Source organism: Pan troglodytes, chromosome 17 (genome assembly GCF_028858775.2).
Source record: "Pan troglodytes isolate AG18354 chromosome 17, NHGRI_mPanTro3-v2.0_pri, whole genome shotgun sequence".
NCBI classification, from domain to species: Eukaryota; Metazoa; Chordata; class Mammalia; order Primates; family Hominidae; genus Pan; species Pan troglodytes.
In genome coordinates, this window is record NC_072415.2 from 17936470 (window position 1) to 17960329 (window position 23860).

The 23860-nt window shown below is 43.1% G+C and overlaps 1 protein-coding gene across 4 annotated transcripts in view; it reads right to left on the reverse strand.

Moving 5' to 3' along the window:
• The window catches only part of SEH1L (SEH1 like nucleoporin), a 38826-nt gene extending 15548 nt beyond the window's left edge, over positions 1-23278 (reverse strand). For 2 of the 4 annotated variants that reach the window (XM_016933254.4, XM_016933255.4), the window contains exons 1-5: positions 20919-23278; positions 17247-17297; positions 13552-13698; positions 6195-6406; positions 5071-5130 (exon numbers count right to left, since the gene is read on the reverse strand). In XM_016933254.4, coding sequence (XP_016788743.1) covers positions 5071-5130; positions 6195-6406; positions 13552-13698; positions 17247-17297; positions 20919-21029 — 581 coding nt within the window. In that variant the 5' untranslated portion in view covers positions 21030-23278. The remainder of the gene's footprint in view (positions 1-5070; positions 5131-6194; positions 6407-13551; positions 13699-17246; positions 17298-20918) is intronic. The other 2 variants (XM_003315792.7, XM_003315791.7) reach the window with 1 other exon arrangement.
• Between the last annotated feature and the right edge of the window lie 582 nt (positions 23279-23860).

Consider the following 23860-nt stretch of genomic DNA (forward strand, 5'->3'; position numbering starts at 1 on the left):
CGCCCAGCTAATTTTTGTATCTTTAGTAAAGATGAGGTTTCACCATGTTGGCCAGGATGGTCTTGATCTCCTGACCTCATGATCCGCCCACCTCGGCCTCCCAAAGTGCTGGGATTACAGGCATAAACAACCATGCCTGGCCAAGATTTTTTTTTTTAATTGAGACTGGAGTCTCACTATGTTGCCCAGGCTGGACTTGAACTTCTGGGCTCAAGCAATCCTCCTCCCAAGTAGCTGGGACTCCAGGTGTGCACCACCACACCCAGCTAAAAAAAAGTGAGATTTTAAAAATTCTTTGTTGTTTTTTCTTTTTGGTGAGGCGGGGGGGGGGGGGGGGCGGGTACAGAGTTTTGCTCTTGATGCCCAGGCTGGAGTGCAATGGCGCGATTTCAGCTCACCGCAACCTCTACCTCCCAGGTTCAATGATTCTCCTGCCTCAGCCTCCTGAGTAGCTAGCATTACAGGCATGTGCCACCAAACCCAGCTAATTTTGTATTTTTAGTAGAGAGGGGTTTTCCCCATGTTGGTCAGACTGGTCTCGAACTCCCGACCTTAGGTGATCTGCCCGCCTCAGCCTTTCAAAGTGCTGGAATTACGTGAGCCACCCCACCTGGCCTTAAAAATATTTTTAAATCCAGTCATGAAATGTCCAGACAGCAACCTGAATTGAGGATTACCTCAATTGTACAACCAGAAATAAGATATTCACATTTAAACCACTTTCTAAGTATGAGTCACAGCTAAACAGTGAGAAAAACCATCCAGCTTTCTGACTGAATAGTGTAGACAGATCACCTGGATCTCCGCCTCCCTCCAAAAGCCCACTGAAATGATGAAAGAATATTATCGTACAGGGCTAGAAATCTAGAAAGAGTGCCATTAGAAATCAAGAAATTTGGAGGGTTTCCAGGAAGTCAGGAAGCAGATCAGACTGAGAAAGGAAATACAAAGGAAAAAAGAGTCCGTATCACCATCAGTAAGTAGAAAATTCCAGAAGGTCCAACCTCCAATTAATAAATGCAAAGAATATAAATGAGTCACAGACAATCATGGAGTGATTTGGTCAAAAAACATTGTCTTAGTGAGACAATTAGAACTTGAAAAAGAAAAGGTAAGAGCTGGAAATAAAGGAGTACTCCAAAACCAACAGGGAAAGGGGCAGGGAGGAAGAAAATACGCTCAAATGGTTCATCGTGCTCAATGGAAAATCTTTCTTGCTTTGTCAGTTTGAGGGTGCCCCAGCCTGCTCTTGGCTCACACATCCTTAGGAAACCCTGTCAACCCACTCCACCCATTCCACAAAATTCAGTCAGCCTCCCTAGTTGAGAGAGTAAGTTGTTAACACAACAGAGCACCCAGCAGGAGAAAAATGCCAATACCAGTTTGCTCTAATAGCAGTAACAGTCACTCACTCATAAATATAAATAAGCAAAGATCAGCAGACACCCAAGAAAAACAAGTGGTGCAGAAGATAAAGACCAAGGCACACAAAAAGAACTGATACTTGAGAAAACACATATAGCCAATCCTCACTATTTAGAGATTCTGCACTTGTAAACTGGCCTAAAATTTATTTGTAACCATAAAAGCCAATTCTCTCAGGCTTTCTTTTTTTTTTTTTTTCTTTTTTTTCTCTTTTTTGAGACAGTCTCGCTCTGTTGCCCAGGCTGGAGTGCAGTGGCATGATCTCGGCTCACTGCAACCTTCATCTCCCAAGTTCAAGCGATTCTCCTGCCTCAGCCTCCTGAGTAGCTGGGAGTACAGGCGCACACCACCACGCCCATCTAATTTTTGTATTTTTAGTAGAAACAGTGTTTCGCTGTGTTGGCCAGGCTAGTCTCAAACTCCTGCCTTCAAGTGATCCGCCCGCCTCAGCCTCCCAAAGTGCTGGGATAACAGGCGTGAGCCACTGTGCCCGGCCCAGGCTTTCATGGTCATTCATCTGCAGGTGCAGAGCAGCTCTGCAAAAAAATCCAGTTGCCTGATGCAGTTTCCCAGCAGAAGTGCCTTCTTCCTTTGGCTGTCATTGGTAAACGAATGTCCTTTACACAGTTTAGTCAGTTCGCCTCACGTTTTTCACATTTTTGTGTTTTTTTAAAGTGATTTCACAGTTTAAAACCCCGTGGATGCTGCTGAAGTGCTGTCTGGTGTTCCTAAACATAGGAAGGCTGGGATGTGCCTTATGGAGAAAATAGGTGTATTCAAAATGCTTTATTCAGGTCTGAGTAGTTTGTGTTGTTGGCTATGAGTTCAATGTTAATGAATCAACAACATATAAGTTGTCTTTAAAAAGAAAGACACACAAAAAGGTTATACACTGATCAGTTGACAAAAATGTAGTGAGAGACTTGTGGAAACCCTGTATTTCCCCAAGGAGCAATTCGGTATTCAGTATTAGCTAATTCAGTGTTCATGGCAAGTTTATAGAACATTGCCAGTGCAAATGATAATTGACTGTAATTCAGCAAACAAAGGCAAATTTTAAAAAATCTTCACTAGAAACCACAGGGAAATAGTGTAATACATGTAACAAAAACTGACTGATATAAAAAGGAAGTAATCAGAGAAAAAGAAACTCTGAACAATTAAAAATGATTGCCATTCATACAAAAGTTCAATGACGGGAAAAAATGTACACCTGGAGAACAAAGTGGAGATCTGGGAGATGGAGTACTAAATCTCCAAACAATTTTGTTTTAAATGGAGAGTAAATCCCGGAATAATCAAATAGGAGTGCCAGAAAGACAGAACAGAGACAAGAGAATAAAAAGAAATGATCAAAGGATCATAAGATATCCCCAATTTGAGACAATAACATTTATTTTTAAAGGGACCACTGAGTGTCAAGCAGGATTGGCCAAGTGCAGTGGCTCATGCCTGTAATCTCAGCACTTTGGGAGGCCAAGCCAAGAAAACTGCTTGAGTCCAGGAGTTCAACACCATTCTGGGCAACAAGGCGAAACCCCATATCCACAAAAAATAACAAAAAATTAGCTAGGCACGGTGGTGAATGCCTGTAGTCCCAGTTACTTGGGAGGCTGTGTGTGGTGGGAGGATCACCTGAGCCCAGGGAGGTCCAGGGAGGTCCAGGGAGTGCCACTGCACTCCAGCCTGGGTGACATAGTGACACGTGTCTCGAAAACAAATACATAAAAAATAATAAATAATAAATGGTGACTGGGTGCGGTGGCTCACACCTGTAATCCCAACACTTTGGGAGGCCGAGGCCGGCAAATCACCTGAGCTCAGGAGTTCGAGACCAGCCTGACCAATATGGAGAAACCCCATCTCTACTAACAATATAAAATTAGACTGGCATGGTGGCACATGCCTGTAATCTCAGCTACTCAGGAGGCTGAGGCAGGAGAATCTCTTAAACCCAGGAGGCGGAGCTTGCAGTGAGCCAAGATCACACCACTGCACTCCAGCCTGGGTGACAGAGCAAGACTCTGTCTCCAAAAAAAAAAAAGAACCATAAAAATAAAAATAAAAAACAAATGGTAAGTGCTAAGTAAGATTAATCAACAAAGGCCAACACATAATAATCCAGGTTGGGGTTTTTCCTGGAGAAGGGGAATGAGGAAAGTACAGCAGCAGCTTTGGGTTACTGTAGCTGGGAGATGAGTATGGAAGGGTCTGTCTACTGTACTTCTGTTACTTCTGGTGTATCTGAAATTTTCTCTAATGAATACACTAGACAACCCCAAGGTGGGAAAAACTGCTCAAATAAAACACAAAAAGCACTCCAACAATAAAGCCTGACAAATGTGATTACATTAAAACTCATTTCCATTGGCTATCAAAATCCATCATAAAAAATGTCAAAATATATGTGCAAGAGAGCTCAGAATAATAACGCAAAATCCTAAAACCTTCCAAAAAGAAAAAGCTACCTACAAAAGAACCAGCATCAGACTGACAACAGCTCATTAATAAAACCTAGTTAAAAATATGCAAGAACTGTATCTTTTGAAATTCTTACATTCGGAACTCTAAAATTGATAGCCAAACTATCAATTAAGCATGGAGTCAAATTAAGACATTTTCAGGTATTTGAAGAGTTTGCCATCCATTCCATCTCCATATTGGCATCTCAAATGAATACTTACATAATCTAGATTGTAAAGCTGGCTGCCACTTACTTTTTAGAATCAATTTGTAGTCAAAAGACAAAATACTTACACATGTGTTAAATGTTTACAGAATGTAAATATTATAAATCTTGCCAGTATACAAGCAATATAAGAATTAGGAAATGGACTGGGCGAGGTGGCTCACGCCTGTAATCCCAGCAGTTTGGGAGGCCGAGGTGGGCGGATCACAAGGTCAGGAGATCGAGACCATCCTGGCTAACACGGTGAAACCCCGTCTCTACTAAAAATACAAAAAATTAGCCAGGCGTGGTGGCAGGCACCTGTAGTCCCAGCTACTCGGGTGGCTGAGGCAGGGGAATCACTTGAACCCAGGAGGCGGAGCTTGCAGTGAGCCTAGATTGCGCCATTGCACTCCAGCCTGGGTGACAGAGCGAGACTCCGCCTCCAAAAAAAAAAAAAAAAAAGAATGAGGAAATGGAAGGGGCAATGTGAGGGGGAAGCAATAAACGAATTCCCTCTTTTTTAAGAGAGGGGAAGCCAGGTACAGTGGCTCACACCTGTAATCCTAGAACTTTGGGAGGCCAAGGCGGGCAGATCACCTGAGGTCAGCAGTTCAAGACCAGCCTGGCTAACATGGACAAACCCCATCTCTACTAAAAATACAAAAAAAACTAGCCAGATGTGGTGGCGGGCACCTGTGATTCCAGCTACTCGGGAGGCTGACACAGGAGAATCGTTTGAACCCAGGAGGCGGAGCTTGCAGTGAGCCGAGATCATGCCACTACACTCCAGCCTGGGCAAGAGGGCAAGACTCCATCTCAAAAAAAAAAAAAAAAAGGAGACGGGAGTAAATATATAGTCTAAAAATTGATAAATATGTTTAGAGATATATATATTATTTGAAATTATAATAATTACCAATATAACTCCAACAACTATCAACATCACCACAAATAAGATATCTATCTAGTCATACCTTGGGATGTGGAAGTTGTATAAATGTGCTCTATTCATCTTTTCTATCAGTTTGGATATTCTTTAATGATAACATAGCAAGAACATGTGGAAAAATAGCAGAATAAAAATTTTTTAAAAAAAGATAACATAGCAAGAACCAGAGGTATAAGTAAATCCTTTAAAAATATACTAGTGACTACCAGAATTAAAGTCTGAAAACAGAACTATTGACAGCATTTGTTTTTAGGGGGTAAAGGAACTTTACCTTTCTTTTTGTATTCTTATGGATTATTTCAATTTTTTTCTTCACCAAGTGATTCTTATAATTGTTTAAAAACAGTTTAATAAAAAGCAACTATGGTAATATTCATATAGTCATGCTCTATGCAGCAGTTAAAAAGAAATGAGGTAGGACTAGATATATTAATATATGGAAAAATGCCCACAATGTATCTTCAACTGAAAAAAGCTAATTGCAAGGAAGGAAAATGTAAGGGTTTCTGGCTGGGTGCAGCGGCTCACGCCTGTCATCCCAGCACTCTTGGAGGCCGAGGCAGGCAGATCACCTGAGGTTAGAAGTTCAAGACCAGTCTGGCCAACATGGTAAAACCCCATCTCTACTAAAAATGCAAAAATTAGGCAGACGTGGTGGCGCATGCCTGTAATTCTAGCTACTTGGGAGGCTGAGGCAGGAGAATCGCTTGAACTCAGGAGGTGGAGGCTACTGTGAGCCAAGATGGTGCCACTGCACTCCAGCCTGGGCAAATGAGCAACACTCTGTCTCAATCAACCAATCAATCAATCAATCAAATGTATGGGTTTCAATATCTGGTGTTCTGTGTCTACTTGTGCTAGTAAATATCTGGGCGTGTTTGCATATATGTGTTTATGACAACATTAAATAGTTATTTGCATATGCATAGAAAACATCCAAAAGGTTCACATGAAAATATTTACAATGCTGGCTTCCTCTGTTGAGTGAAAACAGGGACAAATGACATGCCTGGGTGAAAAATGGAGAACATATACTCTATATATCTTGAGAAGAAGCACCTTTGAGAGAATAAATTATCAAATTGTTAGCTTAAAAGTTACTAGTTTATTTTACTAGGATGTTATCAGAGGTTTAATATGTAAACTTACCTTGAAGGGTTCCAAGAAATACAACTACAGCTTAGCTTACATGAGATCTCATGCTGCAAAGACCACTGGCTGAGATTCATAACATCCGGTGCCTCATAGATTCTTACTACACCATCTGCCGAACAGGTTGCTAACATAAGACCCATGTGCTTGGGAGCAAACTTCACATCAGTAACAGATGTTCTGCTATCCACCAGAGTTGTCCTTTTAACCTAAAAAAAATAATAATAACAATTTAAATTATATACAAAAAGAAAGCATGGTAGAGTGGAAAAGACACACAGACTCTGGAATCACACAGAAACTCCTCTGTCATTCACTAGGTATATAAGCTTGGATACATCTCTGGGCCACAAGTTCCTACAAGTACATGGCAAAATACCACATATATAGCTGGGAATCACTAACAAATTAGTGAGCTATAATTAATTACTCCCTTTAATGAAAAAAAAGTCTACCTCCAAAAGCCTACCTTTGTTATATAAGTAATCTCTCTTAAGCAAACTGATCACAAAAAAAAAAAGAAAATGTTAGAATTTTCAGACAAGTAGTTTTGTCATACAAAGCATGCTGCAAGCATTAGACCCTTTAACTGTAAATGAGTTGGGCGTGATGGCTTACACCTGTAATCCCAAAACTTTGGGAAGCCGAGGCAGGCAGACTGCTTGAGCTCAGGAGTTCAAGACCAGCCTGGGCAACATGGCAAGACACCGTCTCTACTAAAAACTAAAAAAAAAAAAAAAAAAAAAGCCAGGTGTGGTGGTGCACGCCTGTGGCCCCAGCTATTCCGGAGGCTGAGGCGGGTGGATCGCTTGAGCCAGTGGGGCAGAAGGTACAGTGAGCAAAGATCGCACCACTGCACTCCAGCCTGGGTGACAGAGTAAGACCCTCTCTCAAAAAAAAAAAAAAAAAAAAAAAAAAAAAAAAAAAAACACTAAGAAAGGCATGCAATTTCTTCTCTCAAGAATAATTTTCTGTTAATCCCATTTGGACCACTATTATTCTTTTTTTTTTTTTTTCTTAGGGACAGGGTCTTGCTCTGTCACCCAGGCTGGAGTACAGTACCATGATCATGGCTCAAGTGATCCTTTTGCCTCAGCCTTCCCAGTAGCTGGGATGACAGGCACCTGCCACCATGCCCAGCTAATTTTTCTTATTTTTATAGAGATGGGGGTCTCACTATGTTGCCCAGATGGGTCTCAAACTCCTGGCCTCAAGTGATCTTCCCACCTCAGCCTCCCGAGTTGCTAGGATTACAGGTGTGAGCCACTGCACCCAGCTACCATGCACCTTTAAGTGAAGGCTTTTAACAGGGACCAAAAGAATGGTAGAAAGCAAGCTTTATGATCACTGTAAAATTCCAACATCACATTTACAAGTTATCTTCTGGCACATAGATAAGATGAAACTTTACTAAAAACATCAATAAGCTCAGGTGCAGTGGCTCACGCCTGTAATCCCAGCACTTTGGGAGACTGAGGTGGGTGACCACTTGAGGTCAGGAGTTCAAGACCAGCCTGTCCAACATGGTAAAACCCCATCTCTACTAAAAATATTCAAATTAGCCAGACATTGTGGCGGGCGCCTGCAATCCCAGCTACTAGAGAGGCTAAGGCAGGAGAATCGCTTGAGTGTGGTCGGCGGAGGCTGCACTGAGCCGAGATCATGCCACTGCATACCAGGCTGGGTGACAGTGCGAGACTTTGTCTCAAAAAAAAACTAAGTCAATAAAGTTTAGCAATCAACAGATTACTGTCTATGGTTACCAAAATCCTTCTTAAAGAGTCTCAACATTAAAAGGATAATATTACATAAACTTCAAAGATAACATCTTAGCAAACTTTTGTCTACAGACACCACTGAATAATTAATACAAACACAAATGTTGAGAAAATAAATGCATTTGTTACAGTAGGTAGTCAGACATGAGCAGGGCAGCAGAGGACCCCACCCCACCAGGAATGTCAAGCAACCATCAGGTGATGGTCAGGCAGTTGTTAAACTTTCTCTCTAAACTAATCATTGGTTGCAGCCAGTGCCAGGGAAAGGCAGTCTCCCAACAGATAGAAACACCTGAAACTGGTGATCAGCAGCTTCCTGATAAGATCTGAGGAGTTGGATGACTGGGCTCAAGCATGTGCACTAAGAGGAAAAATGGCGGAGCTTAACTGATCTATGACCTTCTAGGAACATTCTGTTAAGGGAAAAACGCCTCAAGTGAGCATCTGCGCAACTCCAGTAAACACACTGCACACGCAGCCCCTCCCAGGCACTAGTGGGCCACTGCACATGCGGACTGCCCACCCCAAGGGAAGAATCAGAGAAGAGACGCAACCCCTGGGAAGCATGCCAACATGTAACAACCCAAGTCCAAGATCAAACCATACATTTGACTCTCTCAAGTCACCCACTTGGCCCTCTTCCAAATGTATTTTACTTCATTTCTGCTGTAAAATTTTTTAACAAATTTCCACTCTGGCTCTAAAACTTATCTTAGTCTCTTACTCTGCCTTATGCCCCTAGGTGGAATTCTTTCTTTTGAAGAGGCAAGAAATGAGGCTGCTGCAGACCCATATGGATTTGCCACTGCTAATATATTAATGAAAGGTGACTAAACTAAATACAAATAAGTATCTTGAAATTCAAAGAAAAGTCCTTCTTATGCCACCACTCCCAAATCCAATCTATAGTATACTGAACTGACACACCTCAGACTTAACGCCAAAAAAACTTTTATAATTCTATAAATTTCTATTCCTTCCTCCCCATAAGCAGCTGTTTGGCTTAGGGAAGCCCTAGTGCAAAGGCAATCAGACATACTCCTCCCCTGAGAAGAGCTGTAAAACAGTCTGAATAGCCACTCAAGCTACAAAGCTACCGGAATTAAAACAGTGTGCTATTAGGACAAGGAGACATACAGATCAATGGTCCACAAGAGAGCCCAGAATGCAATCCTCCATATATATAGCCATTATTTTCAACAAAGGTGTCAAGACCATTCAACAGGGGAAAGAATGGTCTTTTCAAGAAATGGTGCTGGGAAAACTAGATTTCAGCACCCTAACATTTTTTAATGACTGAAATAAATAATTTTTATCAGGCCCTTGCTTGCTTGCACATGTTAACCACTCACTTTTTGCTGAATATCCCTTGTTGCCACAATATAATGATAAACTGTTGATGTACTGCTTCTTTGTCAATCAAGAGAAGACAACTTCAGCGTCATGTAAAGAAAAATGTTGCCAGAAGAAATGAATGGCTTTAAGGACACTGTGACCAGCTGCTAACAACCAGACATCTGGTTGCTCAAGGCGTTACCTGAGACCAAAGAAACACAGACTTTTCCACTGGATTCTGTGAAACTCCCCCTCCCTTACTAGATCTAGTCACATAAAATCTACCCAATGCTTCCTTTTGTTTAGATGGATTCGAGAGATCTTGCCCTCCCATCTTCTTACTTTAGCCAAATCGAATAAACATTTCTCTATCTCCAAGTACCGGTGACTCAGTGTTTGCTCTCAGCTCCACATTGGGGATACAAGCCTGAATTGAGGATTCTATAACAATCTTAGAAGAAAACATTGGGGAAAGTCTTCATGACACTGGATTTGGCAATGCTTTCCTGGATATAACACCAAAAGCATGGGAAACAAAAGAAAAAAATTTAGATAAACTAGACTTCAAAATTTTAAAATTTTGTGCATCAAAGGAAACCATCAAGAGTGAAAAAGGCAACCCACAGAATGGGAGAAAATATTTGCAAATCATTTACAGGTTGTGCATATCAAATCCAAAAATCTGAAATCTGAAATGCTCCAAACTCCAAAACTTTTTGAGCACTGGCATGATGCTCAAAGAAAATGCTTATTGAAGCATGCCGAATTTCAAATTTTTGGATTTAGAATGCTTAACTGGGGCTGGCCACGGTGGCTCACACCTGTAATCCCAGCACTCTGGGGGGCCAAGGTGGAGGATCGCTTGAACCCAGGAGTTCAAGACCAGCCTGGGCAACTCTATTAAGTAAATAAATAAGTAGGCGAATGCTTAACTGGTAAGTATAAATGCAAATACTGCAAAATCCAAAATCCAAAATCCAAAACATTTCTGGATCCTAGCATTATGGATAAGGAATACTCAACCTATAACAGATAAGGGATTAATATCCAGAATATATAAAGAACTCCTATAACAACAAAAAACCCAATTTAAAAAAATGGGCAAAGGATATGAATAGTATTTTCCCCAGAAAGACATACAATTGACCAATACGCACATGAAAATAAGGTCAACATCAGTAATTATTAGAGAAATGCAAATCAGAACCACAGTGGAGATACCACTTCACAACACAGTCACTAGGATGGCTACAATAAATAGCACCACAACAAGTGCTGATGAAGATTTGGAAAAACTGGAACCCTTGAGCATTGCTGGTAGGAATGTAAAATGGTGTAGCTGCTATGGAAAAGTCTGACAGTTCCTAAAACCGTGAAACATAGAACTACCATATGAGCCAGCAATTCTACTCCTAGGTGTATTTCCAAAAGAATCGAAAGCACGGTCTCAAACATTTATCTGTACAACAATGCTCATAGTAGTAGTATTCACAATAGCCACGAAGTAGAAACAACCCAAGGGTCCATCTACAATGAATGGATAAACAAAATGTGGTATACACACACAATGGAATATTACTCAGCCATAAAAAGGAATAAAGTTAATATATGCTACGAAATGGACAGACCATGAAAACATTTTACTTAGTGAAATAAGCCAGTTGCAAATGGACAAATACTGTGATTCCACTTACATGCAGTACCTAGTCAAATTTATAGACAGACAGTTGAATAGGGGGTAGAGGGAGGAGGAAGGGGGAGGCATTCTTTAACAATATGGAGTTTATGTTGGCAGTGATGAACAGTTTTGAGTACAGATAACAGTGATGGGTACACAGTACTGTGAACGTAATTAATTCTACTGAATTATACCATTTACAAATAGTTAAAATGGGCCAGGCATGGTGGCTCACGCCTGTAATCCCAGCACTTCGGGAGGCCAAGGCAGGCGAATCATTTGAGATCAGGAGTTCGTGACCAGCCTGACCAACATGGTGAAACCCTGTCTCTTCTAAAAACACAAAAAAATTAGCCAGGCATGGTGGCACATGCCTGTAGTCCCAGCTACTCAGGAGACTGAGGCAGGAAAATCGCTTGAACCCCGGAGGCGGAGAATGCAGTGAGCCGAGATCCCACCACTGCACTCCAGCCTGGGTGACAGAACAAGACTCTGTCTCAAAAAAAAAAAAAAAAAAAAAAAAAGTTAAAATGAGGAATATTATGTTATACATATTTTACCACAATAAAAAATTGCATCATGGCCCTCGTAGTGGCTCACGCCTATAATCACAGCACTTTGGGAGGCCGAGGTGAGAGGACTGCTTCAGTCCAGGAGTTCAAGACCAGCCTGGGCAACATGGTGAAACCCCATCTCTACAAAATAAAAAAATCAGCCTGTGGTGCATGCCTGTGATCCCAGCTACTTGTGGGGCTAAGGTGGGAGGATAACTTGAGCCCAGGAGGTTGAGACTGCAATGAGCTGTGACTGGCTCTAATGTAGTATCATGCCATTAGGGAGGGCAGGTGAGGGGTAATAGCAGGACACTCCCACTACACACTTCCTTTTGTTTCTTTTGAATTTTACACCATGTGCATGATTATCTATTACAAAAAAACAAATCATAAAGGGGGAAAAAAAGCATGCAGATGATAATACCTTCATATGAAAATGCTGGAAAGAGTCTTAAATATAATCTAGTTCAATGTTTTCACTTTATAGATGAGGAACTTCAACAGCACACAGATTATATTATGTTCTTGCCCAAATTCAAACATCCAATAAGGCAAAGACAGCGATAAAAGCAGATGTAGATAAAGGAGAGTGTATTTTTTTTTTTTTTTTGAGACGAAGTCTCGCTCTTGTTCCCCAGGCTGGAGTGCAATGGCACGATCTCTGCTCATCACAACCTCCGCCTCCCGGGTTCAAGCGATTCTCCTGCCTCAGCCTCCTGAGTAGCTGGGATTACAGGCATGTGCCACCATGCTCAGCTGATTTTTGTATTTTTAGTAGAGGTGGAGTTTCTCCATGTTGGTCAGGTTGGTCTCAAACTCCTGACCTCAGGTGATCTGTCCACTTTGGCCTCCTAAAGTGCTGGGATTATAGGCGTGAGCCACCGCACCAGGCCAAGGACAGTATATTTCCTAAGAAAACAAAAGTAACCACAAAACAAAAGAAACAATTTTTATAGAATTTTTTTTTTTTTTTGAGACAAGTCTCGCTCCGTCGCCCAGGCTGGAGTGCAGTGGCGCGATCTCGGCTCACTGCAAGCTCCGCCTCCCGGGTTCACACCATTCTCCTGCCTCAGCCTCCAGAGTAGCTGGGACTACAGGCACCCACCACCACGCCGGGCTAATTTTTTGTATTTTTAGTAGAGACAGGGTTTCACCATGTTAGCCAGGATGGTCTCGATCCCCTGACCTCGTGATCCGCCCGCCTCAGCCTCCCAAAGTGCTGGGATTACAGGCCTGAGCCACTACGCCCGGCCTTTAAAGAATTTTATTAACCCTTGGCCGGGCGCGGTGGCTCACGCCTGTAATCCCAGCACTTTGGGAGGCCGACAGGCAAATCACGAGGTCAGGAGATCGAGACCATCCTGGCTAGCACAGTGAAACCCCGTCTCTACTAAAAATGCAAAAAATTAGATGGGCATGGTGGCGGGTGCCTGTAGTCCCAGCTACTCAGGAGGCTGAGGTAGGAGAATGGCGTGAACCCGAGAGGCGGAGCTTGCAGTGAGCCAAGATTGTGCCACTGCACTCCAGCCTGGGTGACACAGTGAGACTCCGTCTAAAAAAAAAAAAAGAATTTTATTAACCCTTAAGAGTTTAAAGTTAAAAAAAAAAAAAAGAATTTTAGAGTTAGGCACAGTGGCTCATGCCTATAATCTCAGCAACTCAGGAGGCTGAGGTGGGGCCAGGAGTTTGAGACTGCAGTGAGCCAGAATACTTTAAAACCATATATTACTATCATAAAATATACTAATAGGTAAAATCAAATACAATGCAAATATTCTGGATTCATCATAAAAGTTATAAACAATGCAGTGATGCTCCTAAGTATTGCTTCAGACCCAAGTTAAAATGAAATAAACAAGGAAGAAAAAAACATGGAAGAAAGAACTTTAGAACTGGTAACACTAGTGGGGAGTGGTGATATTTTACCAATTATCTGAGGTAGCCTTTGGACTAATGCTCCTTGGCTGCTCATGTCTTCCCGGTCCCCAGAATACTAATAAATGTCTCACCCAGTGGCTCTGTCCTCGCAGTTTATCATTTGATTCTCCTACTATTTCTTCCCATACAGCAGCTGTTCGGTCAAAAGAACAGGAAGCCAAAACCTGCCCAAATTCAGGATGGGCCCATGTCACACGCCATACAGATCCACTATGTGTCTGGGGAACCAAAAAAAAAAAAAAGAAAAGAACAGATACTCATTATCCCAGGGCTTCTTTTTACCTAAATACTTATTCATATTTCATAAACACTGGTTTTACATCAGGAAACAGAATATAGTTTTACTTCTATGAGAGAAGAAAACTGATCAACATAACATGTAAATAAAAAGTTAAATTCCAGAATGTTTTAACCTTTAGAAGACATTCTATATTTAGGATTGTAATGCTTCTGAAGTCCAGTTCTTCTGACATTTTACTAATAAAAGAAAAATCTAGCCAGATAAACTTGACTACTTCCAGTGCTGATAGTTGGAGAGTTGCTTCAGTTTAGCGTAACCAACCTTTGAAACAAAGATTCTGTAAGTCCACCATTTTACTTGCAAATTCTTTCTACAGAAAATACCCACCTAATAAAATAAATAACATTAGATTTATTTGCTCCAAAATCCATAGAGACAGAAAGTAGATTAGTGGTTACCAGCGGCTGGGAGCAGAGTAAACAAGAAGTGACTGCTAAATGAGCACAGGGTTTCCTTTAGAGGTGGTAAACAATGTTCTGAAATTAGAAGTGGTGGTGGTTGCCAATTAAATGAATATACTTAAAATCACTAAACTGTACACTTTAAATGGGTGCACATTATGATATGTAAATTATAGCTCAATTAAAAAAATACTTTTTTTTCATTTGATTCAACCAGGCATAGTGGCTCACGCCTGTATTCTCAGCCCTTTAGGGGGCTGAGGTGGGCAGACTGCTTGAGCCCAGGGGTTCAAGACCAGTCTGGGCAATATGGCAAAATGCCATCACTACAAAAAATTAGTCAGGCGTGGTGGTATGCACTTACGGTCCCAGCTGCTTGGGAGGCTGAGGTGGGAGGATCACTTCAGCCTGGAAGGTTGAGGCTGCAGTAAGCCAAGATTGTGCCACTGCACTCCAGCCTGGGTGACAGAGCAAGAACTTGTCTCCAAAAAAAAATTATTTGCTTGAAAAGTCTAACAATATATAGAGATTATAGCCATAGAATGCTTAAATGATTTTAACTGACAATATAGTCTATTGATAACAGACTATTGTAGCAAGAGCAAATATGGGGAAGCCCAAATCCTTACACCCCTCCTGTTGGCCAAGGGGTGGGAGGGGAGGTGGCTGGAGAAGGGATACAAAGGTCTTAAAGAATTTCACCATCAAAAGAATTTGCTAGGTGCTTCTCAGGGAAAATACTGTATAATAACAAATAACATTCAGAAAATGTGTTTCACACTGTATAGCTAACATTTTTTACATTCAACAACATAAAAATAGTTTAACCAATAACTTCTACATGGTAACAATGTCACCAACTAAAGGTACATTTTGCACCCTTTTTTTTTAACCTCGTTTTGTCCAGTCTTTTCTGTATCATCTTTAATTCTTACTTATACAGGGCTATAAAATTAAAAATGCACACTAAGGCAGATAAGTTTTATTAGATTTACAGTAAAATGCAATCTAAAGAATAAGGTTTGCACAAAGATGCTCATCACAATAAAATGGAAACTGAAATATCCACTAGTTAAGCAAAATGGTATATTTATTGGCTGTTAATAAAAAGCGTTTAAAGATATAGAAAAGTACATATGAAATATATTAGGCTTAAAAGCAAGAGATAGGGGTTTCCTTTTGGAATAATAAAAATGTTTTAGAACTAGAAAAAGGTGGTAGTTACACAACACTGTAAATGAAGTAAATGCCAATTAATTGTTTACTCTGAAATTATTAATTTTATAAGTTAACCTCACCTTAAAAGGGGGGGGACCTTGGATAGACCTTTCACAAAAGAAGATACATGAATGGTAAATAAGCATATGAAAAAATAATCAACATGAGGTATTAAGGAAATACAAATCAAAATCCAATGATTTTTGTGGTCACTTCTCAACTACTAAAATGGCTATAATAAAAAAGACAGATATTATCGAGTGTAGGTGAGGATGTAGAGAAACTGGAACCTCACACATGGCTGGTGGGCACAGCCACTTTGGAAGAGTTTCGCAGTTTCTTAGAAAGCTAAGTACATATAGCCCATCAATTCCACTCCTACGCATCTATCCAAAAGAAATGAAAATATATGTCTACACAGACTAACATGGCACGTTCTTAACATTACTCATAACAGCCAAAAACAACAACTCAAATGTCCGTCAACTGGTGAACAGACAGACAAAACGTGGCAATATACATACAATGGACTACTCAGTATCAAAGGAACAAATTGACACATGACACAATATGGATGAACCTCAAAACATGCAAAGGGAAAGTGGCCAGACACAAAGGACTATGTATTTCAAAATTCCATTTCTATGAAATTTCTAGAAAGGATAAACCAGGCCAGGCATGGTGGCTCACGCCTGTAATCCCAGCACTTTGGAAGGCCAAGGCGGGCGGATCACTTGAGGTCAGGAGTTCGAGACCAGCCTGGTCAACATAGTGAAACCCTGTCTCTACCAAAACTACAAAAATTAGCTGGGTGTGGTGGCATGCGCCTGTAATCCCAGCTACTCAGGAGGCTGAGGCAGGAGAATCGCTTGAACCCAGGAGGCAGAGGTTGCAATGAGCCAACATTGCACCACTGCACTCCAGCCTGGGCGACAGAGCAAGACACCAGCTCAAAAAAAAAAAAAAGAAGAGAAGAGAAGAGAGGGTGGGAGGGGAGGGGAGAGGGAGGGCAGAGGAGAGAAGAAACCTATGGAGACAGAAAATGGATCAGTGGTTGCCTGGGGCTTGGAGTGGGAATAGGATACAAAGGAATTTCTGAGTTTGAGAGAAAAGTTCTAAAACTGGATTACAGTGATGACTACACAACTATGTAAGTTTACTAAAACTCACTGAACTGTACATTTAAAATGGATGACTTTTAAGGTATGAAAATTTCTACTTGGCCGGGCACAGTGGCTCATGCCTATAAACCCAGCACTTTGGGAGGCCGAGGGAGGATCACCTGAGGTCAGGAGTTTGAGACCAGCCTGGCCAACATGGCGAAACCCCATCTCTGCTAAAAACACAAAAATTAGCCGGGCATCGTGGTGCACGCCTACAGTCCCAGCTACTTGGGAGGCTGAGGCAGAAGAATCACTTGAACCCAACAGGCGGAGGTTGCAGTGAGCCAAGATCACGCCACTGCACTCCCACCTGGGCAAGACGGCAAGACTCTCCGTCTCAAAAAAAAAAAAAAAAAGAAAATTTCTACTTGAGTAAAGGTTTTGTTTTTTTTTTTTAAGAGAAAACTATGTATGAAACATCACAACAATTAAAATATGTAAAGGCAAAAGGAATATTCTGAATTACTAAGATAATTATGTTAGAATGCTACAGAATTACAGATTTTCTTACTCTCAAATTCTGAGAAACACAGTTGTTACTTTAATAGCGAAAAACAGTAAAATGTCTTCCCAGGAAAAGAACTACTGTATAAATGTTATTTTCTCAAAACAATTCATACATAACTATAAAATAAACAGTAAATATTTCTGTATTTTTAATAAATGTAAAAATAAATACTAACCTTCCAGCTAGCAGTACAATGCCAATCACCACTTTCACTTTTATCCCAGACCTATAAGAAAATAAAAGGCAGATATTTTATACAAAAATTCCTACAAATTGATACAAAAACTATAAGACTGAATCAGTGTACAAGGAAAGCGGTGAACATATAGTTAACAAAAGAATACAACCAGCAAGTAAACATTCATTCATTCAATTAAGTATTTATTGAGAGGCTGGGTGCGATGGCTCATGCCTGTAATCCCAGCACTTTGGGAGGCCAAGGCAAACGGATCACCTGAGGTCAGGAGTTCGAGACCAGCCTAGACAACGTGGTGAAACCCCGTCTCTACTAAAAATACAAAAACTAGCCAGGCATGGTGCCGCATGCCTATAGTCCCAGCTACTAGGGAGGCTGAGGCAAGACAATCGTTTGAACCCCAGAGGCGGAGGTCGCAGTGAGCTGACATCACGCCACTGCACTCCAGCCTGGGAGACAGAGCAAGACTCCGTCTCAAAAAATTTACATTGAGAACCTTGAATGTGTCAAGCACTGGGCCAAGCACCAAGGGATTCAGGAAGCTGAGCTCTATTAGGTAACAGAGACAATTAGTTACAGTCACTACGCTTGGAGGTCATTTTAAACAGCAAAATCACCAATAGAAAGAACAAATAATCATTGCACTAAATAAATCATGAAAAACACCTGCTTACAGTATGAGCCAAAATAGAGTATCGCCTGGTTTCACCTCAATGGGAAACGTCTGTTCTGAGACTCAAACTTTTTCACCACTCCTCACACATACACAAATGACTGCAAAACCAGTGTGACTTTTGGGGTACAAGTAAATTTCAGAGTAGACAAATTCAAAAAATACAGAATCTACAAACAACAGGCTCAACTGTACATGTAACCAATGGTAAAGCAAAAATATTGAAACCAGGCATGGTGGTGCACACCTGTAGTCCCAGCTACTCAAGAGGCTGAGGCAGGAGGGATTACTTGAGCCCAGGAGTTTAAGGCTATGATCACACCCGTGAATAGCCACTGCACTCCAGCCTGGGCAACATGGCAAGACTCCATCTCAAAACAAAAAAATTAAATCTTATTACCCAGAAAAAATATAGATTACAATAAGAAGGTGCCAATTTCACCTGTTAAAAATGTAACGAGGGCAATAACACTATCAAATCAATACTATCACTGGCGGCATAAAACGGTACGACCTGCAAAATAGCAATTTGTCAATTCTCTTCAACAGTTTTTAAAATATCCACTAATTTATCTTCTAGAATTAGCCTAAGAAAATCATTCAAAATACATAAAATGCTAAACTAATAAAAAATTTCAGTACAACGCTATTTCTGACAAGATATATACGTATATACACACACTCTACCATGACAACTTAAAACGTTAAAGGAAAAACAGAGGAAATCAATAAATATTAACACACATTAGCAATAAGTCTATAATTTTTTCACTTTCTAAAAAGAAAAATATATTACTTGCTCAATTAAAAATATATACAAATAAATACATGGCTCCTCCTTTAAAAAAAAAGTACTCTGGAATAAATGGACCTAAGAGGGCTGGGCAAGGTGACTCACACCTGTAATCCCAGCACTCTGGGAGGCTGAGGTGAGAGGATCACTTGAGCTCAAGAGTTCGAGACTAGCCTGGGCAACGCGGCAAGACCCTGCCTCTACAAAAAAAATTTTTTAATTGGCCAGGCGTGGTGGCGTGCACTCGTAGTCCCAGCTACTGGAGAGGCTAAGGTGGGAGGATGGCTTGAACCTGGGATGTTGAGGCTGCAACAAGCCAAGATCGCACCACTGCACTCCAGCCTGGGTGACAGAGCCAGACTCTGCCTCAAAAAAAAGGAAAAAGAAAAAAGAAAAAAAAAATTATACTAAGTGAAATAAACCAAATATAAACGGGCAAATATTCTATGATTCTATTTATCTGAGGTACCTAGAATATGCAAATTAATAGAAAGCAGTAGAATAGAGGTTACCAGAGGATGGGGTGGCGGAACAGGGTGCTCTTGGGTACAGAGTTTCAGTTTAGGATGATGAAAAGGTTCTGGAGATGGGCAGGGGCGACACTGCACAAAAATGTGAATGCTGTGCTCTATGCCACTGAATTCTACACTTTAAAACGGTTAACGTGGGCCGGGCGCGGTGGCTCATGCCCGTAATCCTAGCACTTTGGGAGGCCGAGGTGGGCGGATCACGAGGTCAGGAGATAGAGACCATCCTGGCTAACATGGTGAAACCCCGTCTCTACTAAAAAATACAAAAAATTAGCCGGGCGTGGTGGCGGGCGCCTGTAGTCCCAGCTACTTGGGAGGCTGAGGCAGGAGAATGGCGTGAACCCGGGAGGCAGAGCTTGCAGTGAGCCAAGATTGCGCCACCCCACTCCAGCCTGGGTGACAGAGCAAGACTCCGTCTCAAAAAAAAAAAAAAAAAAAAAAAACCGGTTAACGTAGTTTATTACAACAAAAATAAACTTGTTTTAAAAAAGAAACTACATCTTTTAAAAATTGCAACACTATTTATAAAAAGTTTATCTTTGAGAGATCACTGGTATCAAACTCGAATGTGAAAAAGGATAAACTATCCTTTAGATTTCCAGTTACTCTGGAGTTGTCGAGAACCAAATAATCCGCACTCCAGCTTTCATTCATCCTGCAACACATCTGGGAGGTTCCTAAATCTCATGTAGCATCCCCACATTAGAAATTCTGCTTGTCGGCCGGGCGCGGTGGCTCACGCCTGTAATCCCAGCACTTTGGGAGGCCGAGGCGCCGAGGTGGGTGGATCACGAGGTCAGGAGTTCGAGACCAGCCTGGCCCACATGGTGAAACTCTCTCTCTACTAAAAAATACAAAAAAAAAAAAAAATTAGCCGGGGGTGGTGGCGTGCACCTGTAATCCCTGCTACTTGGGAGGCTGGGGCAGGATAATCGCCTGAACGCGGGAGGCGGACGTTGCAGTGAGCCGAGATCGTGCCATTGCACTCCAGCCTGGGTGACAGAGTGAGACTCGGTCTCAAAAAAAAAAAAAGAAAAGAAAAGAAAAGAAATTCTGCTTGTCGGAAGTGTCTACAGACGTTTACGGGAACTTCAAGAAACAAACCCTCCGATTCCTGGGCAGCAAGCAGGGAAATCATTGGATGTAAATGGTTTGTATTTTTCTTCCTCGGCGTAACAAAGTGAGCTTCTGCTCTGAACCCACGGAGAAAACCATGTGCCCTGGTGAGAGAACACCGGCGGGGCACAGAACTCGACGCAGCGCCAGCCAGGCAAAGTCTCCCACCAGGTCCCACTGCAGGTCGTCGGGTGAACAGCGCGGGCAAGACCCACGACGCCGAGGCTGACGGTGGGATGCCCCTGGGTTCCCGCCCGCAGCCCCGGCAGCGCGGCCTGGGAGAGGGCCCGGCGTACCCTGCGGCCGAGAGCGCGCACGTGGCACCAGCTGCGCAGGCGCACGGGAGGGCGGCCCGCGAGGCCGCCGTGACCCCACAATACGCGGGCGGGGAGGGCTTCCGCTCAGTCCAGCCAGGGCTCGCCCGCCACCCCACAGCTTCCAGCGGCGTCACTGAAACCAAGACACAGCCCCGTTCCCCGCGCCGCCCACCCACTCCCCCTCCTTCCGGGGTCGGCCCCGCCCGCAAGCGCCGCGCGCACCTTAACGCTCTGATCGCTGGAGCAGGTTGCCATCCGCCGCCCGTGGAAGTCGAAGGAGACATCGTGGATGAGATCCTTGTGGTCCGCCGCGATGCTGCGAGCCACAAACATGATTTCCGTCGGGCCCGCGCCTCCGAAGAGGACAGTGGCGGCGGCGGCGCGCGGCCCGTAGCCTAGCCAGACCTCGCAGCCCGGGAGCGCACGGCTCGTGCTGCCCACGCCCCCGCACCGCCCCTGCCTATCAAGCCCCGCCCACACACCCTCCGGTCCTCCAAGCCCCGCCCCACCCACCGGCCCGTCAGGCCCCACACAGTCCCCTGGCCCCTCAAGCCCTGCCCACGCCCCGGCCCGTCATGACTCGCCCCACCTTCCGGTCCCTCAAGTCTCGCCCCGCCCCCAGGCCCGTCAAGCCCCGCCTACCCCCCTACCAGAGCCGTCATGCCTCGCCCCACCCTCCCGCCCCCTCAAGTCCCGCCCTGTTCCCGGCTCGTCAATCCTCGTCCCGCCCCCGGCCCGTCATGCTCTACGATCCTGGTGCGGCTTCCTCCAGGCTCTGACCGTTCGGCGGCGGAGGCTGCTCTGCAAAAGGCGAGTTACCTGTGCTGAGAAGTAGTAAGAGCGTATTGGTATACTGTGCAAATGAAGAAAGATGAAAAAGTGAAGACTGCCTCTCACGGTCCTCGGCCCTGAATCATTTAAGTCGACGTTTGGATGTGTTTCCCCCAAGACACATGCGAGGCGCGCGGAGCAGGTGGAGAAGGCGAACCGTGGGTTTGGTCAGGAGCCGCGCTCCGTCGGGACGGCTGAAGAGCAGGGAGGGCCGGGGAGACGCCTGAGGGGATGACAAGCAGTCCAGGCTCGGCAGCCTAAGAGCGAAGGCTGGACGGGGAGGAAAGGATCAGAAGTAGTAGTTTAAATGTGTCAAGATTTTACAGGTAGAACAGGCCTGGGGGTGCTAGGAGCCACCACGGGGGTAGGGAAATAGTATGAATTAGAAGAGTCCGCCTGTAGAAACGTGTCATCCCGGGGGAAGGAAGCGGCCGGGGAAGTGGGCTGCTTGCTACCCGGGAGCCAGAGTCCTCCGGGGAAAAGGAAGTGAAGAGGGCCAGAGCCCCTGGGAAGAGGCCTGGCTCAGATCAAGGATTCTGCCAAAACCGGAAAGTGGAGGAGCCTCTTCCGAGACGCCAACGACTCGGGGGGTTTTGCTTATCAGGAAAAGGCATTCTAGAGGGCGTAGTGGTAAAGTTAGGATGGGAGACAGTGGAAGCTTGCGTCAGGGGAGCGAAAGTACAGAAAAAAAAAATGAGGCTGCAGAAGGGACTTGCCCTTTGGATTTTGGCCAGGAATGACAAAAATGTGAGGTATGGTAAAATTAGCAGGCTGGAAAGTTTTTTAAATGATTAGTCCCAGCTGTCCCCTGATAGATTGCACAGAAACCTGCAAAGAGAAGTGGCGCAATGACCTGACCTTTTTCAACCATAAATAAGATTTTATTGCTACTTTAAGAGGTGGGCCCCACCTCTTATGATAACTGATAACAACTATAACTTTTTTGAAGGTCAAAGACACTCATTTCCAAAGAAAGTGCTCACTATAAAAGTCCAATCAAAATATATTGATTATTATAAAAATATCAAAACAGTTTAAAAATTGTTTTAATTACATTTAAATACAGACAGTAAACAGATCATTGGTTGCCAGAGATTATCAGAGTGGGAGTGAAGTGTTGAATTAGGTGAAACAGTGGATTTTTTAAAATAGACTTTAGTTTTTAGAACACTTTCAGGTTCACAGCAAAATTGAGCAGAAAATAGAGTTCCCGTATGTACCCCTACTGTCACACATGCACAGCATCCTCCACTGTCAACATCCCATACCAAAGTGGTACCTTTGTTATGATCAGTGAACCTACATTGACACATCATTATCACCCAAAATTCAGAGTTTGCATTAGGGTTCACTCTTGGTGCTTTATTCTATGGGTTTTGGCAAATATATAATGACATGGATCCACCATTATAGTATCACGCGGAATAGTTTGACTGCCCTGAAAATCCTTAGTGCTCCTGTTCATCCCTTTCTTCCGACAACACCTGGCAACCGCTGATCTTTCCACTGACTGCATGGTTTTGACTTTTCCAGAATGGCATATAATGGGAATCGTGGAGTGGCTAGCCTTTTCAGATTGGCTTCTTTCCTTATAGTAATATGCATTTAAGCTTTCTCCATGTCTTGTCTTGAGAGTTCATTTCTTTTTAGTGCTGAATAATATTCCATTGTCAGGCTGTGACAGTGTTTATTCATTCACCAACTAAAGGGCATTCTGGTTGTTTCTGTGTTTGGGCAATTATCAATAAAGCTCCTACAAACATCTGTGTACAGGTTTTTGTGTGGACATGTTCGCAACTCCTTTGGGTAGATACCAAGAAGCATGATTGCTGGATCATATTGTAAGAGTAAGTTTAGTTTTGTTTTTTGGGGTTTTGTTTTGTTTTTTGAGACAGGGTCTCACTCTGTCATGGCAGACAATCGTGGCTCACTGCAGCTTTAAATTCCCTGGGTTCAGATGATCCTCCCATGTCAGCCTCCCGAGCAGCTGGGACTACAGGCACAGTGCCACCACACCCAGCTGATTTTTCTATTTTTTGCAGAGATGGGGTTTCACCATGCTGAGCAGGCTGGTCTCAAACTCTTGGGCTCAAGCGATCCTCTTGCCTTGGCCTCCCAAAGTGCTTGGATTACAGGCATGAGCCACTGTGCCTGGCCTGGTTTTATAAGAAACTTACAAACTGTCTTCCAAAGTGGTCGTGTCAACCAGGCCTGGTGGCTAAATTACCCTGTAATCCAGCACTTTGGGAGGCCGAGGCGGGCAGATTATCTGAGCTCAGTAGTTCAAGACCAGCCTGGGCAACGTGGCGAGACCCCCTTCTCTACTAAAAATA